The sequence below is a fragment of the Pseudorca crassidens genome, chromosome 1 (assembly GCF_039906515.1).
Source record: "Pseudorca crassidens isolate mPseCra1 chromosome 1, mPseCra1.hap1, whole genome shotgun sequence".
NCBI classification, from domain to species: domain Eukaryota; kingdom Metazoa; phylum Chordata; class Mammalia; order Artiodactyla; family Delphinidae; genus Pseudorca; species Pseudorca crassidens.
Window position 1 is genome coordinate 194,855,617 of NC_090296.1, and position 19,281 is coordinate 194,874,897.

The window sequence follows — 19,281 nt, forward strand, 5'->3', positions numbered from 1 at the left end:
CCACAAACCAAAAATCTACAATAGACACACCAAAAAAGAAAAACCAATCCAAACACAACACGAAAGATAGCCATCAAATCACAAGAGAACAAAAGAGGAAGGGAAGAAAAAAGACCTACAAAAACAAATCCAAAACAATTAACAAAAATGGCAATAAGAACACATTATCGATAATTACCTTAAATGTAAATGGATTAAATACTCCAACCAAAAGACACAGACTGGCTGAATGGATACAAAAACAAAACTGATATATATGCTGTCTACAAGAGAACCACCTCAGATCTAAGGACATATACAGACTGAAAGTGAGAGGATGGAAAAAAGGTATTCCATGTAAATGGAAATCAACAGAAAGCTGGAGTAGCAATACTTTTTGCTACTTTTGTCATAACAGACAAAATAGACTTTAAAATAAAGACTGTTACAAGAGACAAAGAAGGACACTACATAATGATCAAGGGATCAGTCCAAGAAGAAGATATAACAACTGTAAATATATATGCATCCAACATAGGAGCAACTCAATATATAAGGCAAATACTAACAGCCATAAAAGGAGAAATTGACAATAACACAATAATAGTGGGGGACTTTAACACCCCACATTCATCAACAGACAGATCATCCAGAAAGAAAATCAATAAACACAGGCCTTAAATGGACACATCAGACCAGATGAACTTAATTCACATATACATAGAACATTCTATACAAAAGCAGCAGAATACACATTCTTCTCAAGTGCACATGGAACATTCTCCAGGATAGATCATATCTTGGGCCACAAATCAAGCCTCAGTAAATTTAAGAAAGTTGAAATCATATCAAGCATGTTTTCCGACAACAACGCTATGAGATTATAAATCAATTACTGGGAAAAAAAACTGTAAGAAACACAAACACAGGGAAGCTAAACAATATGTTACTAAAACATCAATGGGTCACAGAAGAAATCAAAGAGGAAATCAAAAGCTATCTGGAGACAAATGACAATGAAAACACAACGATCCATAACCTACGGGATGCAGCAAAAGCAGTTTTAAGAGGGAAGTTTACAGCAATACAATCTTACCTCAGGAAACAAGAAACATCTCAAATTAACCACTAACTTTACACCTAGAGCAACTGGAGAAAGAACAAACAAAACCCAAAATTAACAGAAGGAAAGAAACCATAAAGATCAGAGCAGAAATAAATGAAACAGAGATGAAAAAAACAATAGAAAAGATCAATGAAACTAAAAGCTGGTTCTTGGAAAAGATAAAATTGATAACCCTTTAGCCAGACTCATCAAGAAAAAGAGGGAGGGGCTTCCACGGTGGCGCAGCGGTTGAGAGTCCGCCTGCCGATGCAGGGGACACGGGTTCGTGCCCCGGTCTGGGAAGATCCCACATGCCGCGGAGCGGCTGGGCCCGTGAGCCATGGCCGCTGAGCCTGCGCGTCCGGAGGCTGTGCTCTGCAACGGGAGAGGCCAGAGCAGTGAGAGGCCCGCATACCGAAAAAAAAAAAGAAAAAGAGGGAGAGGGCTCAAGTTAATAAAATGAAAAATGAAAAAGGAAAAGTTACAATGGACACCACAGAAATACAAAGAGTCGTAAGAGACTACTATGAACACATATATGCCAATAAAATGGACAACCTAGAAGAAATGGACAAATTCTTAGAAAGGTACAATTTCCCAAGACTGAACCAGGAAGAAATAGAAAATATGAACAGACCAATCACAAGTACTGAAATTAAAACTGTGATTAAAAATCTTCCAACAAACAAAAGTCCAGGATCAGATGGCTTCACTGGTGAACCTTATCAAACGTTTACAGGAGAGTTAACACCTACCCTTCTGAAACTCTTCCAAAAAACTGCAGAGGAAGAAACACTCCCAAATTCATTCTATGAGGCCACCATCACCCTGACACCAAAATTTGTATGGAGACACAAATGACCCCGAATAGCAGAAGAAATCTTGAGAAAGAAAAATGGAGCTGGAGGAATCAATCAGACACCCAGACTTCAGAACACGATACAAAGCTACAGTCATCAAAACAGTATGCTACTGGCACAAAAACAGACTCATAGATCAATGGAAGAGGATAGAAAGCCCAGAAATAAACCCCACACCTATGGAAAATTAATCTATGACAAAGGAGGCAAGAATATACTATGGAGAAAACACAGTCTCTTCAATAGTGGTGCTGGGAAAACTGGACAGCTACATGTAAAAGAACGGAATTAGAACATTCTCTAACACCATACACAAAAATAAACTCAAAATGGATCAAAGACCTAAATGTAAGGCCAGACACTATAAAACTCCTAGAGGAAAACAAAGGCAGAACACTGTTTGATATAAATCACAGCAATATCTGTGGACCCACCTCCTACAGTAATGAAAATAAAAATAAACAAATGGGACCTAATTAAACTTCAAAGCTTTTGCACAGCAAAGGAAACCATCAACAAATCGAAAAGATGATCCACAAAATGGGAGAAAATATTTGCAAACAAAGCGACTGACAGGGGATTAATCTCCAAAATATACAAACAGCTCATGCAGCTCTGTCAAAAACACAAACAACTCAATCAAAAAATGGGCAGAAGATCTAAACAGACACTTCTCCAAAGAAGACATACAGATGGCCAAAAAGCACGTGAAAAGATGCTCAACTTCACTAATTATCAGAGAAATGTAAATCAAAACTACAGTGAGGCACCACCTTACACCAGGCAGAATGGCCATCATCAAAAAGCCTACAAACAATAAATGCTGGAGAGAGTGTGGAGAAGAGGGAACCCTCCTGCACTGTTGGTGGGAATGTAAATTGATACAGCCACTATGGAGAACAGTATGGAGGTTCCTTAAAAATCTAAAAATAGAGTTGCCATATGATCCAGCAATCCAACTCCTGGGCATATATCTGGAGAAAACTGTAATTAGAAAAGACAGATGCACCCCAATGTTCACTGCAGCACTATTTACAATAGCCAGGACATGAAAAAAACCTAAATGTCTATCAACAGATGAATGGATAAAGAAGATGTGGTGCATATATACAATGGAATATTACTCAGCCATAAAAAAGAATGAAATAATGCCATTTGCAGCAACATGGATGGACCCAGAGATTATCATACTAAGTGAAATAAGCCAAAGACGAAAATCATATGATACCACTTATATGTGGAATCTAAAAAAATGATACAAATGAACTTATTTACAAAACAGAAACAGACTCACAGACATAGAAAACAAACTTATGGTTACCAAAGGGGAAAGGTGGCAGGGAGGGATAAATTAGGAGTTTGGAATTAACATATATACACTACCATATATATAAATAGATAATCAACAAGGACCTACTGTACAGCACAGGGAACTCTACTCAATATTCTGTAATAACCTATACATGGGAAAAGAATCTGAAGAAGAATGGATACATGTATATGTATAAATGAATCACTTTGCTGCACACTTGCAACTAACACAACATTGTAAATCAACTATACTCCAATATAAAATAAAAATTTAAAAACAAAAAAAAATACACGCACTCCAGTGTTCACAGCAGCACCATTTATAATAGCCAAGACGTGGAAGCCACCTAAATGTCCATCAACAGAGGAATGCATAAAGAAGATGTGGTATATATGTACAATGGAATATTACTTGGCCATAAAAAAAGAATTAAATAATGCCATTTGCAGCAACATGGATGGACCTAGAGACTATCATACTCAGTGAAGTCAAGTCAGATAGAGAAAGACAAATAGCACATAGTATCACTTATATGTGGAAGCTAAAAACAATGATACAAATGAACTTATTTACAAAATGGAAATAGACGCACAGACATAGAAAACAAAGTTATGATTATCAAAGGGGTAACAGTATGGGGGACAGATAAACTAGGAGTTTGGGATTAACACACATACACTACTATGTATAAAATAGATAACCAACGAGGACCTACTGTATAGCACAGGGAACTCTATTCAGTATTGTTATAACCTATATAAGAAAAAAGTCTGAAAAAGAATGGATATATGTATAACTGAATCACTTTGCTGTATACCTGAAACTAACACAACATTGTAAATCAACTATACTCCAAAACAATTTATTAAAAACAAAAAGACTCATGGGTAGGATTTATAAAGGAGAAAAAGACCATGATTCCTTTATATTATTTATGGTTTATTTTTTAAATGGGAAGAGTAAGTCAGGCTTGTTGTAACACACAACATTTATAAATGTGTACAAAATAAAGGTGTATAAAGAAAAAATATATACATATATGATACCTTTTTCAAGTGTCTGGGATAAATAAGTGATGGTCTGTATGACCAGGACTCTCTCTTTAATTAGAGTGTTCCAGGCCAGATGCATTTCATTATCTTGTAGCTGTTTTAGTCCATCTGGACCAAGACTTTCCCAAATGTGCTCATTCAGTTTCACGGCTTTAGATACCATTTTTATACTGAAAACTCACCAATTTACATTTTTAGGTGAGACTCCTTTCTGAATTCTGTACCCATATATTCAACTGCATTCTCAATATTTTTACCCTCAGACGTGACACGTCCCAAACTAAACTCCTACCTTCTTCCTCTGAACCCTCCTGGAGCCGGATTCCCGTCCTCCCCGGGGCGCAGGCCCCAACCTCAGATTATCCTTTATGCCTCTTGTTCTCACATTCCCCAGTCATCAAGCAAATGCCATCGGCTCTACCTTCAAAATATATCCAGAGATTGGCTACTTCTCACCAACTTCCGCTGCTATCATTCTGCTCCAAGTTTCATGATTTTTCGCCTGGATTATTCAGTTTCCTACCTGCTTCATTCCCTGCCCTCCTACCATCTATTCTCAACACAGCAGCCAGATCGGTGCTTTTAGAACTGTCTCTTCTCAGCTCAAAACCCTTCCATGGTGAGTTCCCTGGTGGCCTAGTGGTTAGGATCCCAGGCTTTCCCTGCCGCGGCCCAGGTTCAATCCCTGGCCAGGGAACTGAGATCCCACAACCCGCACGGCACAGCCAAAAAACAAAACAGAACAAAAAAGCCCTTCCAATGTTCCCGTCATCCCTTGGAGTCAAAGCCCACGTCCTCGAGTGGCCTTCGAGGCCCCGCGTACAGCAGGCCCCTCGCAGCCTTCCCTTCTCATGTGTCTGGCTTGCCCTGCTTGAGCGCCACCTGCCCCTGCTGCTCTGGAAGGTGCATGGCACACACCTACCTCAGGACCTCTGCACCAGCCCGGAAAGCTCTGCTCCTTCCCTGCAGTGCTCGCTCCCTCCTCACCATCCTCTTATCTTTGTTTCTATATCAGCGTCTCAGCAGCGCCCTCCCTGCCCAGCCCCTGTACAATTTTCAACTGTTCCAATCAGGCGCTCCCATCCCCCTTCCTCCCTAAAGTTTGCTTCATTGGGCACTGCCTTGGAATACAAGAAATCTCTAACTCAACTAGCTGTTTATTTTCCTCCCCAGTTAGAACAGAAACCCCATGTAAAAGGTCAGGGGTTGACTAGCATGTCATCAGCACCTAGAATTGTGTATTACATATAGGAGGTGCCCAATGAGTATCTGTCCAGGAAATAAGGTGTAATATGAAAATGAACTTGTCCCAAATAACAAAAGTTTCTCTTTTCAAATCCCCAAATTTTAAAAAAAAGTTAATAAAAATCTTAAAAAAAAAAAAAGCATATACTATGCTTTCTTAATGCTAGTACACGGATCAAAATTTAAACTTTGCCACTGGGTGCCAGCTGCTGTTCTAAGCACATTACACAGCTTTTCTAAACAAATCTTACAACCGCCATGAGAACGGTACCCCATCAGGGGGAGTTACCCTACCCACTTCTCCCATATGGAAACCCAGGTACCTAGAGTAACGTATGTGGAGGCACTGGGTCCACAGTCCCAACCCCTACCCTCACCCAGTGGCACACCCACTGGATCCTACACTCTCTCTTGCACACGGTCAGATGCTCCTTGTCACTGAGACCAACACATCTCCTCCCAAGTAGCCTCTTAAAATGTCTTTTCGCTATGAGCTAAAAAGAACAAAAAGCCATGTCTCTTAAAACAGGTCCTAATTTTACCCTCACATCAAACTGGGCTGCAGCTAGAAGCAAAGCTGCTTTTTTTTTGCTGCTTGCTGTTTTAACTTCCAGGATGTGTTCTCTGAAGACCATATACAATAAAAGTTTAAACAATCCACTCTTAGTGCCACTTTTGTGTAGGAAAGGAGACACCAGCAGTGCTGAAAAGAAATGTCCTGAAAAATAGCTTCAGAGATGGAATCATCAGAGCATACCCACTGTTGCTGTAGCTTGTGTATTTATAATTAGAGAACTGAGAGGAAATGGTGGGATCATCTCTGATAAAATGCTGTCTACATCCTATGGAATCATGTTGGCAAGACTGACAGAAATTCTCACATGTTCTATCTGGGCTTCTTCTGAAACATACTGTAGACCAGTTAGATTCGCTACATTTTTACTGTCCTTCTATATCTGACACTGGATGCTGTCACTTCCCAATCTTATGAATGTGTTTGCCTCTATTGGAGTTCCCACTTTTAATTCACTAAGATGATCCAAGAACCCTATAAAAAGGTAATTTATTTTATACCCAAATGTTTTACATCAATTAGCAACTATGTTAACAACCCCCCCTTTATTTTTGGCCACGCCGTGCAGCGTGCAGGATCTTAGCTCCCCGACCAGGGATCGAACCCGGGTCCCCTGCAGTAGAAGCGCAGAGTCCTAACCACTGGACTGCCAGGGAAGTCCCAACAATGCTCTATTTTTAAGACAGAGCAGAATGTTTGAAATTCCTTAAATGCCTCAGAGAAGAAATTCTATTATTGCCTGAGATGAAAGAGTGACTCAACATAAAGGAAAACCAGGTGTTCTGTGTGTGTGGTACAGTGTATATAAAATTTACCATTTTAACCATTTTTAAGTGTACAATTCAATGGCATTAAGTACACTCACACTGTTTACAACCATCACCATTATCCCATCTCCCGAACTTCTTCATCATCCCATGAAACAGGAACTCCCCATTCGCTGTCCTGTCCCTCCAGCCTCTGGCAACCTCTTTTCTACTTTCCGTCTCCATGAATTTGCCTATTCTTGATACTCATGTAAACAGAATCACACACCATTGGGTCCTTTTGTGTCTGGCTTATATAACTTAGCATAATGTGTTCAAAATTCATCCATGTTGTAGCGTGTATGAGAATTTCATTCCTTTTTAAGGCTGGGTAATATTCCATTGTATGTACATGCCACATTTTACTTATCCCTTCATCTGTTGATGGATACCTGGGTTTTTTCCACATTTTGGTTACTGTGAATAATGCTGCTATGAATACTGCTCTCAGTCTTTAAAAGATCAAACTAGTAAAGGTCACCTTTCTTCCACAGCAAAAAATTATCACATACCACAGTGAAGAGTTTTCGCTGTAATGGCTGATATGATGTCACTTCCTTCAAAGTCCAAGTACAAGCCATGTTTGGTCTCTGTCCCAGTCCACTGCAGGGAGCGTCCAGAAGAATTCGGTCAAAAGATTCCGGTAAGAATGGAGGTTCTCCTATAAAGAGAATTATAAACATTATTTGCCCTCTGCCCTATTAGGACAGAAAACTCCTGAAACAGATGCAATTATCGGAATTTAACATCATCATCTAGAACAGAAAGTAATGCATAACAATTCCATCAGGTAGCTGGCTAAGCTAACTGACTTACAGGTAAAAGAGGTTAAAGATGTGATTATTATAGGATTAACTGATACAGCGCAAGCCAAGGCCTAATCAAACAAGACCGGTACCCCCAATGTCAGAAGCCACACTTCATCAGAGCTGGGACATGAAATTAACTGTAGTCATTCTAAGAGCTGGTATTTTTCTTAGTAAATCTTACTGCAGACAGCCCCAGAAAAAGAGACTACCTTTTAGTTTCTAGGCAAACACCCTGGTTCTATGGTTCCTCGGCTTCCTTGCTTCTGTGGCCATCAGCAAGGCTATGCTCTAGAATGAGTCTACATGGCCCCGAATCCAATCTTCCACAGGTTTCCCTCTGCATTTGCTTACATAACTTTCTCCACTCCAGCTTCTCATCTACTTAGGGTTACTGGAGAAAATCATGAAACCAAGCGGGTCTGCTCATATATTTATGGTATCTAACTGTAGGCAAGATATTACTGCAGACTGCTTTCATGCAAAGCTAGCTGATTTCCTACGGTGCCCACAGCAGCGTTCTGGGTCTCACCCCAAGATAACCTGCTTTTCTGACTGCAAAACTGTGAGACACAAGCTCTTATCAATTTAACTCATCTCCATCTACAACCATCCTTGCTTTCTTATCGACTGCCTCCAAAGAAATATCTTTCCAAAGTAAGCAATTATTTTTAAGGGTTTTAATACATACTGATAAAACCCTGTAGAAAGAGTATATGCAATTTACACTTCCAGTGTCATGAGTGTACTTTCCCCAAAATCCTCATCAAAGTTGATAATTATGTTATTGACCATTTGTATTTTTTTGTTTAGATGGTCACATTGTCTTTGCTGGTTTTCTACTGAGACTTGTCTTTTTTGTATTGATTAGAAGAGCTCTTTGTACATCAAAAATAGTGATCTCATCTTAACTATTTTACAAATATTTCCCACTATTTGCCATCTGCCATGTTTTTTTTTACATACATAAATGTTGAGTATTAAATTTATCTTTTTTCTTGAGTTCTAGCTTTGCTTTCATGCTTTAAAATCTTCCCCATTATGAAGTCAAATAAATGTTCATCTATACCTCCTTCTAGTTACTTTCCATTTAATTCTTGACAGTAAACTTTAATCCATCCTAAAGTTACTTTTGTGTATAAACCTTTCCCCCAGCCCTCCAAACAAAAAAATCATCTTAGAGCCATTTATTAATTTACTTTTCCCTCTAGGTTTGCAATGCTAATTTTATCATACACGAAATTTTAGTATACATTTGAACCTATTTCAAGGACTATCTGTTCTGCTCCAAATATGCTAGTTATTAAGCTATATTCTTCTGAGCTCCAAGTTTACCCACCTCTACTCTGCTGTGTGATGCTGAGGGGGGAACTCTGTGAACTACAATTCTCCTTTGCCTGTTGGCTTCAAGATTCACCAACAGGAGGCAGAGAAGCGATGGGGGTGGGAAGAGAATGAAAGATAAAAGGGGTAGAGGACAGGACTTGATCCTTCCTGATGGCTTGCTGTTTCTGTCAAAACAAGCCCAGTAGGGCTTCCCTGGAGACGCAGTGGTTGCGAGTCCGCCTGCCGATGCAGGGGACACGGGTTCGTGCCCTGGTCCAGGAAGATCCCACATGCCGCAGAGCGGCTGGGCCCGTGAGCCATGGCCGCTGAGCCTGCGCGTCCGGAGCCTGTGCTCCGCAACGGGAGAGGCCACAACAGTGAGAGGCCCGCGTACCACAAAAAAAAACAAACAAACAAGCCCAGTAACAGCCCTTCGCCTTGACAGGTACAGTTTCCAGCTTTTTCCCTTAAGTATCCGTATGAAGTGGACAGAGCCCCCTCTCTCAAGCTGGACCCTGCGCAGCACAGCAGCTAGGTAAAACCCCCTCCTTAGAGTTCTGAATCCCAGCTCCAGGGAGCCTCGCCCCTGAACTTCTGGAGAGCCCAGAAATAAATCCGCACACTTACAGTCAATTAATCTATGACAAGGGAAGCAAAAGTACACAATGGGGGAAAAGACAGTCTTCAATAAGAGATTTGGGGAAAACTGGACGACTATATGCAAAAGAATGAAGTCAGAACATTTTCTCACACCATATATAAAAACAAAATGAAAATGAACAAAAGTCCTAAATGTAAGACCAGAAACCATACACCAACTAGAAGAAAACACAGGCAGCACACTCCTTTGCAGAAGTCTTAGCAATTCTGTTTCACCTCAGGCAAGGAAAACAAAAGCAAAAATACACAACTGGTACCTAATCAAACCTAAAAGCTTTTGCAGTGAAAGAAACCACCAACAAAACCAAAAGACAATCTATAGAACGGTAGCAAATGATCTGCCTGATAAGGGTTAATACCATACCCAAAGTATATAATGAACTCACAAAACTCAATTATCAAAAAAACAAAACCACCTGATTAAAAAACGGGCAGAGAACCTGAACAGGCATTTTTCCAAAAGAGACAGACAGATGGCCAACAGGCACATGACAAGACACCCAACGGCACTAATCATCAGGGAAATGCACATCAAAACCACAGGTCAGGGACTTCCCTGGTGGCGCAGTGGTTGGGAGGCCGCTTGTCAATGCAGGGGACATAGGTTCAAGCCCTCCTCCTGGAAGATCCCACATGCCGCGGAGCAGTTAAGCCCGTGCACCACCACTACTGAAGCCTGTGCTCTCTAGGGCCCGTGCTCTGTGAAGAGAAGCCACCGCAATGAGAAGCCCGAGCACCACAACGTAGAGTAGCTCCCGCTCACCGCAACTAGAGAAGAGCCGAACGAAGACCGAACGCAGCCAAAAATAAAAATAAAAATAAAATAAAAAAGTAAAAAAAAAAAAAAAAAAAACCCCACAGGTCATCAAAAAGACAGGCGTTGAAGAGGGTGTGGAGAAAAGGGAACCCTCGTGCATTGCCAGTGGGAATGTAAACTGGTGCAACCACTATGGAAAACAGTATGGAAGTTCCTCATAAAATTAAAAACAGAACTACTACTAATGAAAAGAACAAAGAGGCAGAAGACCAACAGGAAACAGAACACTTCAACATTATAAACCAACTAGACCTAATAGAAAACACTATGTAACAGCAGAACGCGTATTCCTCTGCAGTGCACGTGGAGACAAACCATATGCAAGGCCGTAAGACAAAGCTGAGTAAATCTGAACAAGCTTAAACTCACACGTTTCTTCTCCCACCAAAATGGAATGAAAACAGAAGTTAGTAACAGAAAGAAATCTGGAAAATTCCAAGTATGTGGAAATTTAAAAACATGCTCCTAAATAACCGTGGGGCAAAGAAATCACAGGTAAATCCTAAAATGCTGTGACGTGAACGAAAACAAAACACAATGTACCAAATCTTATGGGAAGTAGTGAAATAGTGCTTAGAGGGACATTTACAGCTGTAAATACCTACATTAAAAAGAAAAGTCTCAGGACTTCCCTGGTGGTGCAGTGGTTGAGAATCCACCTGCCAATGCAGGGGACATGGGTTCGAGTCCTGGTCCGGGAAGATCCCACATGCCATGGAGCAACTAAGCCCGTGCGCCACAACTACTGAGCCTGCACTCTAGAGCCCGCGTACTGCAACTACTGAGCCCGTGTGCCACAACTACTGAAGCCCACCCGCCTAGAGCCCATGCTCTGCAACAAGAGAAGCCACCGCAATGAGACGCCTGCACACCGCAATGGAGAGTAGCCCCCGCTCGCCGCAACTAGAGAAAGTCTGCACAGCGACGAAGACCCAACACAGCCAAAAATAAAAAGATAAATTTATTAAAATAAAAGAAGAAAGAAAAAAGAAAAGTCTCAAAGTAATAACCTAGGCTTCCATTCTTAAGACACTGAAAAAAGAGGAGCAAACTAAAAATGAAGCAGAGGAAGAAAATAATAAAAATTAGAGCAGAGAGGCTCCCCCGACGCCAGGGCCTCAGTCACTTCAGTTTGGCCTGTGGCTCTTAGGGGTAAAAGGGGCTCCAGAGGTGTGTCTCCAACCCCAGTGCCAACCACCCCACACCACAATCGTTGTGGGGAAGAGAAGAGAGGAGTGAAGAAGGGTGCATTTTCCCTCTCACCTCAAAGCTCAGCTAGGGAAACCATGTAGCCCTGACCAGTGGGCTCAAGGCCCTACTGGAAACTGGTTCTCAGCTTGAGAGACGAGGAAACAAGAACCAGTAACAAGCACTTTTTTCAACTTTTGAGGGGTGTTGAGACAAGATGGCAGAATAGATCTTTAGCCAGACTTGTCAAGAAAAAAGGGAGAGGGCTCAGATGAATAAACTTAGAAATGAAAAAGGAGAAGTTGAAATGGACACCACAGAAATATAAAGGATCATAAGAGACTACTACAATCAACTATATGCCAATAAAATGGACCAACTAGAAGAAATGGACAAACTCTTAGAAAAACACAATCTCCCAAGACTGAACCAGGAAGAAATAGAAAATATGAACAGACCAATCACAAGTACTGAAATTGAAACTGTGATTGAAACCTCCCAACAAACAAAAGTCGAGGGGCTTCCCTGGTGGCGCAATGGTTGACAATCAGCCTGCCAATGCAGGGGTCGTGTGTTCGAGCCCTGGTGCAGGAAAATCCCACATGCCGCGGAGCAACTAAGCAACTAAGCCCATGCACCACAACTACTAAGCCTGCGCTCTAGAGCCTGCGAGCCACAACTACTGAGCCCACGTGCTGCAACTACTGAAGCCCGCTCACCGCAACTAGAGAAAGCCCACGCACAGCAACGCAGACCCAATGCAGCCAAAAATAAAGATAAATAAATAAATAAATAAATCTATTTATTTATTTAAAAAAAAGAGAAAAGTAGAGGACCAGATGGATTCACAGGCAAATTCTATCTAACATTTACAGAAGAGTTAACACCTATCCTTCTGGAACTATTGCAAAACCTGCAGAGGAAGGAACACTCCCAAGCTCATTCTATGAGGCCACCATCACCCTGATACTAAAACCAGACAAAAATACCACCAAAAAAAAAAAAAAAAAATTACAGACCAATATCACTGATGAACATAGATGCAAAAATCCTCAACAAATATACTAGCAAACCAAATCCAACAATACATTAAAAGGATCACACACCATGACCAAACGGGATTTATCCCTGGGATGCAAGAATTCTTCAACATCTGTAAATCAATCAGTGTGATACACCACATTAACAAATTGAAGAATAAAAACCATATGATCATCTCAATAGATGCAGAAAAAGCTTTTGACAAAATTCAACACCCATTTATGATGAAAACTCTCCAGAAAGTGGGCATAGAGGGAACTCACTTCAACATAATAAAGGCCGTATATGACAAATCCACAGCAAACATCATTCTCAATGATGGAAAGCTGAAAGCACTTCCTGTAAGATCAGGAACAAGACAAGGATGTCCACTCTCACCACTTTTATTGAACATAGTTTTGGAAGTCCTAGCCACAGCAATCAGAGAAGAAAACGATATAGAAGACATCCAAATTGGAAAAGAAGAAGTAAAACTGTCACTGTTCGCAGATGACATGATACTATACATAGAAAATCCTAAAGATACTACCAGAAAACTACTAGAGCTCATTAATGAATTCAGTAAAGCTGCAGAATACAAAATTAAAACATAGAATCTGCTGCATTTCTATACACTAACAATGAAAGTCCAAAAACAGAAATTAAAGAAACAATCCCATTTACCATCGCATCAAAAAGAATAAAATACCTACGGATAAACCTACCTAAGGAGACAAAGACCTGTACTCTGAAAACTATGAAAAACCGATGAAAGAAATCGAAGATGACACAAACAGAGGAAAGATATACCATATTCCTGGGTTGGAAGAATCAATATTGTCAGAATGACTATACAACCCAAGGCAATCTACAGATGCAGTGCAATCCCTATCCAATTACCAATGGCATTTTTCACAAAACTAAAAACAAAAAGATTTTAAATTTCTATGGAGACACAAAAATATCTGAATAGCCAAAACAATCTTGAGAAAGAAAAACAAAGCTGGAAGAATAAGATTCCCTGACTTCACACTATACTACAAAGCTACGGTAATCAAAACAGTATGGAACTGGCACAAAAACAGAAATACAGATCAACGGAACAAGACAGAAAGTCCAGAAATAAACCCACGCACCTATGATCAATTAATCTACAACAAAGGAGGCAAGACTATACAATGGAGAAAAGACAGTGTCTTCAATAAATGGTGCTGGGAAAACTGGACAGCTACATGTAAAAAATGAAATTAGAACATTTTCTAACACCATGCACAAAAATAAACTCAAAATGAGTTAAAGACCTAAATGTAAGACTGGATACTATAAAACTCTTGGAGGCAAACATAGTAAGAATACTCTTTGACATAAATTCAAGCAGTATCTTTTTTGATCCATCTCCTAGAGTAATAGAAATAAAAACAAGAACAAACAGATGACCTAATTAAATTCAAAAGCTTCTGCACAGCAAAGGAAACCATCAACAAAATGAAAAGATAACCCACAGAATGGGAGAAAATATTCGTAAATGATGTGACCGACAGGGATTAATCTCCAAAATATAGAAACAGCTCATGCAGCTCTATGGCAAAAAAACAAACAACCCAATCAAAAAATGGGCACAAGATCTAAATAGACATTTCTCCAAAAACATACAGATGGCCAAAAAGCACATGAAAAGATGCTCAACATCAGTAATTATCAGAGAAATGCAAATCAAAACTACAACGAGTTATCACCTCACACCAGTCAGAATGGCCATGATCAAAGTCTACAAACAGGGACTACCCTGGTGGCCCAGTGGTTAAGACTCCATGCTCCCAATGCAGGGGGCCCAGGTTGGATCCCAGGTCAGGGAACTAGATCCCATATGCATGACGCAACTAAGAGTTCGCATGCCACAACTAAGGAGCCCACCTGCCACAACTAAGACCCGGCACAACCAAATAAATAAATAAATAAATTTTTTTAAAGTCTACAAACAAATGTCGGAGAGGGTGTGAAGCAAAGGGAACCCTCCAACACTGTTGGTGGGAAGTAAATTGGTACAACCACTATGGAGAACAGTATGGAGGTTTCTTAAAAAACTAAAAAGAGAACTACCATATGATCCAGCAATCCCACTACTGGGCATATATCCAGACAAAACCATGGTTCAAAAGGATACACGCACCCCAGTGTTCACTGTAGCACTGCTTACAATCGCCAAGACATGGAAGCAACCTAAATGTTCATCGACAGAAGAATGGATAAACAAGATGTGGTAGGGCCCAGGATGTAGAGTTGGCAGTGCCCGACGGCAAGTCTGACACAGAGTTGGGCGGGGTCGAGAGTAGGGGCAGCAGTCGGGGATGGCAGGAGAAGGAGGCAGCAGCGATCACTTATAAATGGCACTGAAGCAGGACCCGAAGCCTCAATTCCAGGAGGGTGAGAGAGTGCTGTGCTTCCACGGGCCTCTTCTTTATGAAGCAAAGTGTGTAAAGGTGGCCACAAAGGATAAACAAGTGTAATACTTTACACATTACAGTAGTCCTGTGTTCAGCTAACAATCCATTATGCATATAAAAATGTACGACTAAAAATAAAAATAATCTGGGACTTCCCCAGTGGTCCAGCAGTTAAGACTTCATGCTTCCAAGGCAGGGGGCCTGAGTTTGAACCCTGGTCAGATCCCGCATGTCGCAACTAAGATCCCACATGCCACAACCAAAGATCCCACACACCGCAACTAAAGATCCTGTGTACCACAACTAAAGACCCGGTGCACCGAAACTAAAGACCCGGCACAGCCAAATAAATAATTTCTTTTTTAATAAAAATACTTTACGGCTGTGAAAGCAATTATACTTCCCAAAGATGGCTGCCACAAGACTGTCCATTCCACACATTCTTACAATCTGACACTGACACTCACCACAGTGACACAAGAGGTGGGATGTAATATTCCTTCTCATTTATTCTGGGCAACAGCAGAATCGATGCTGACTTCTGGAATAGGTCATAAATGGGGACATGGCTGCTGCCTGGGGCTATTCCAACATTCGCCCTCGAAACCCACCCAACCAACACGCTGAGAGTATCCAGGACACGTGGAGGGGTCTCACCTGAGAGCCACCATCATCCTCCTGATGTGTATGTGAAAGAGAGCACCTTCAAGATGACATCTCCCTCCACTACCACATGACCACAACTGCACGAGATACTGCAAGTAAGAACCATGTATCTGAGGGTCTGGTCAGCCCCCAGAATTGTGAAGAATAATAATGAAATGATTACTGTGGTTTTCATCACTAAGTGGTGGCACGATGTGGATAACAACAGAACATAACCAGAACAAATTGTGTAGGAAAACTACCACATAGCATGATGCTAGCATAGTTACTGGGTCACTCCTTGCACCTTATACTATGCATCTCACTTACCCACTCAGAGGCTTTCAAGCTCTTTTACTTACTTTAAAGGGGGAAGAAAAATTTTACCGATGAATAAAAGAAAAAAATGGAAACAGTCACTATCTCCACTTTTTTTTGTTGTTTTGTTTTCTTTTTTTGTTTTTGTTTTTGCGGTACGCGGGCCTCTCACTGTTGTGGCCTCTCCCGTTGTGGAGCACAGGCTCTGGACGCGCAGGCCCAGCGGCCATGGCTCACGGGCCCAGCCGCTCCGCAGCATGTGGGATCCTCCCAGACCGGGGCACGAACCCACGTCCCCTGCATCGTCAGGCGTACTCTCAGCCACCGCGCCACCAGGGAAGCCCCATTTCCACTTTTAATAGTACAAAGCTTTTGGCAGACTGCTATTTGTTCTTCAATAACAATTATCCTCTTTTCTATAGAAATGGTGTGAACTGGGCACATGGCAACACAGCTGAAGACTACGTTTTCCAGCCCCCCTTGCAGCTAAGTTGATCAAACTACTAAGTTGTGGCCAGCGGGATATGCACCCCACTTCCAGGTCTTGTGCATCTCCCAGTCCCTTCCTACCCCCTGGGACAAAAACTGGAACAGCTGTCTTGGACCCAGAGATGAAGTTCCCAGCATTGGATGTCCACCTCTTTAACTTTTCAGTGAGACAAAAATAAACAAGAAAACCAAAAAACGCTTCTATCTTTTCTAAGTCACTGTATTTTGGGTCTCTCTGGTACAGCCCCCTAGCCTACACACTGATATAAACTGCAAACCCCTGGCTAACACTTCAGGGCTGACAAGCCACTGACCATGACACACTGTTGTCATGTAATCAGGCAATTCAACCCGACCTGCTCCCACTCTTCTTCAGGATAGTCCCTGTTTTTCTGGCAAGTATTCCATGTGCTTCATTTGTTTTGGCTTCTTAATCACGTGTGACTTACTACATATTAGGCAGAAGTTACAAAATAATTTCTTAAAGGTATGTGGATTTTCACATTACTACTGATGTAGCAGGCATTTTAAAAGTCATCATGAATCCTGGAAAAGAATAAATACATGTGTATGTATAACTAAATCACTTTGCTGTACACCTGAAACTAACACAACATTGTAAATCAAATATACTCCAATATAGGGGCTTCCCTGGTGGCGCAGTGGTTGAGAGTCCGCCTGCCGATGCAGGGGACACAGGTTCGTGCCCCGGTCCGGGAAGATCCCACGTGCCATGGAGCGGCTGGGCCCGTGAGCTATGGCCTCTGAGCCTGCGCGTCCAGAGCCTGTGCTCCGCAACGGGAGAGGCCACAGCAGTGAGAGGCCTGCGTACCGCAAAAAAAAAAAAAAAAAAAACACAAATATACTCCAATATAAAAGAAAATAAAAAAATAAGTTAATTTTTTAAAAAGTCATCATGAATCAAATAGCATCTTTAATCAGTGAACATTCTAGAGAAACTAATGCCAACTACTTCATTAAAATATGCAAGTTTATCGAATACTTTATGAAACCAAATCAAAATAGAGACAAAGAGAGAGAAATAGAGCAATTTAACTACTGTATTATTTTATTCCAAAACAAGATATGTGGCAGTTTTTCCCTGCCGGCTCTATATCCCCAATTCCTAAAGAAAAATGAAGAATCATAAAACTGAAAGGTTTGTCTCAAATCTCAGCTTTCTGAGCTGTAATATGAAACTAAACCAAATAGGTTAACACTTAAAAGAATTGGAAAAAGAACAAACAAAACCTAAAGTCAGCATTAGGAAGGAAATAATAAAGATTAGAGGGGAAATAAACAGAGATTTAAAACAATAGAAAAAAAAAATCAATAAAACCAAGAGCTGGTTCTTTGAAAGGGTAATAAACAAGATTGACAAACCTCTGGCCAGGCTCACCAAGAAGGAAAGAGAGAGAACCCAAATAATCTAAACAAGAAATGAAAAAGGGACATAACAACCAACACTATAGAAATACAAAAAAAAAAGGGAATACTATGAACAATTATATGCCAACAAATTCAACAACCTAGAAGAAATGGACAACTTTCTAGAAACATTCAGTCCACCAAAACTGAATCAAGAAATAGATAATTTGAACAGACTGATCACTAGAAGTGAAATATCAATAGAATCTGTAATTTTAAAACTGCCTACAAAGAAAAGTCCAGGACCAGATGGCTTCATAGGTGAATTCTACCAAACATACAAAGAACAACTCTTACCGATCCTTCTCCAACTCTTCAAAAAAACTGCAGAAGAGGGAACACTCCCAAAGACATTCTATGAAGCCACCATCACCCTGATATGAAAACCACTAAAAAAGAAAATTACAGGCCAATATCTTTGATGAATATAGATGCAAAAATTCTCAACAAAATATTACCAAACTGAATCCAACAACACATAAAAAAGATCAAACACCACGACCAAATGGGATTCATCCCAAGTTCACAAGGATGGTCCAACATATGCAAATCAATGTGATACACCACATCAACAACAGAAAAAACAAAAACCACATGATCATTTCAATACATGCAGAAAAAGCATCTAACAAAATTCAACATGCATTCATGATAAAAACTCTTACCAAAGTGGGTACAGAGGGAACATATCTCAACATAATAAAAGCTATTTATGACAAACCCACAGCTAATATAATACTCAACAGTGAAAAGCTGACAGCCTTCCCACTAAAATCTGGAACAGGACAAGGATGCCCACTCTCACCACTTCTGTTCAACATAGTATTGGAAGTCTTAGACACAGCAATCAGACAAGAAAAAGAAATAAAAGGTATCCAAATTAGGACGGAAGAGATAAAACTGTCATTATATGCAAATGACGTGATTCTATATACAGAAAACCCTAAAAACTCCACACAAAAACTACTAGAACTGATAAACAAATTCAAGAAGTTAGCAGGATAAAAGATTAACATACAGAAATCAGCTGTATTTCTTTACACTAACAATGAAATAGCAGAAAGGGAATGTAAAAACAAACAAACAAAAAACCAATACCTTTCAAAATCACACCCCCAAAAATAAAATACTAAATAAACCTGACCAAGGAGGTGAAAGACTTATACACTGAGAACTATAAAACATTAAAAAAGGAAACTGAAGATGA

The 19,281-nt window shown here is 40.5% G+C and overlaps 1 protein-coding gene and 1 non-coding gene across 11 annotated transcripts in view; both read right to left on the minus strand.

Annotated features, from left to right (window-relative positions):
• NSUN6 (NOP2/Sun RNA methyltransferase 6) overlaps nt 1-19,281 on the minus strand; it is an 89,920-nt gene that overhangs the window by 14,196 nt on the left and 56,443 nt on the right. For all 10 annotated transcript variants that reach the window (XM_067704601.1, XM_067704573.1, XM_067704556.1 and 7 more), the window contains one exon: nt 7,446-7,594. In XM_067704601.1, coding sequence (XP_067560702.1) covers nt 7,446-7,594 — 149 coding nt within the window. The remainder of the gene's footprint in view (nt 1-7,445; nt 7,595-19,281) is intronic.
• Nucleotides 6,711-6,783, minus strand: TRNAR-UCU (transfer RNA arginine (anticodon UCU)). The gene has a single exon. It is a non-coding gene; the product is annotated as a tRNA-Arg (tRNA).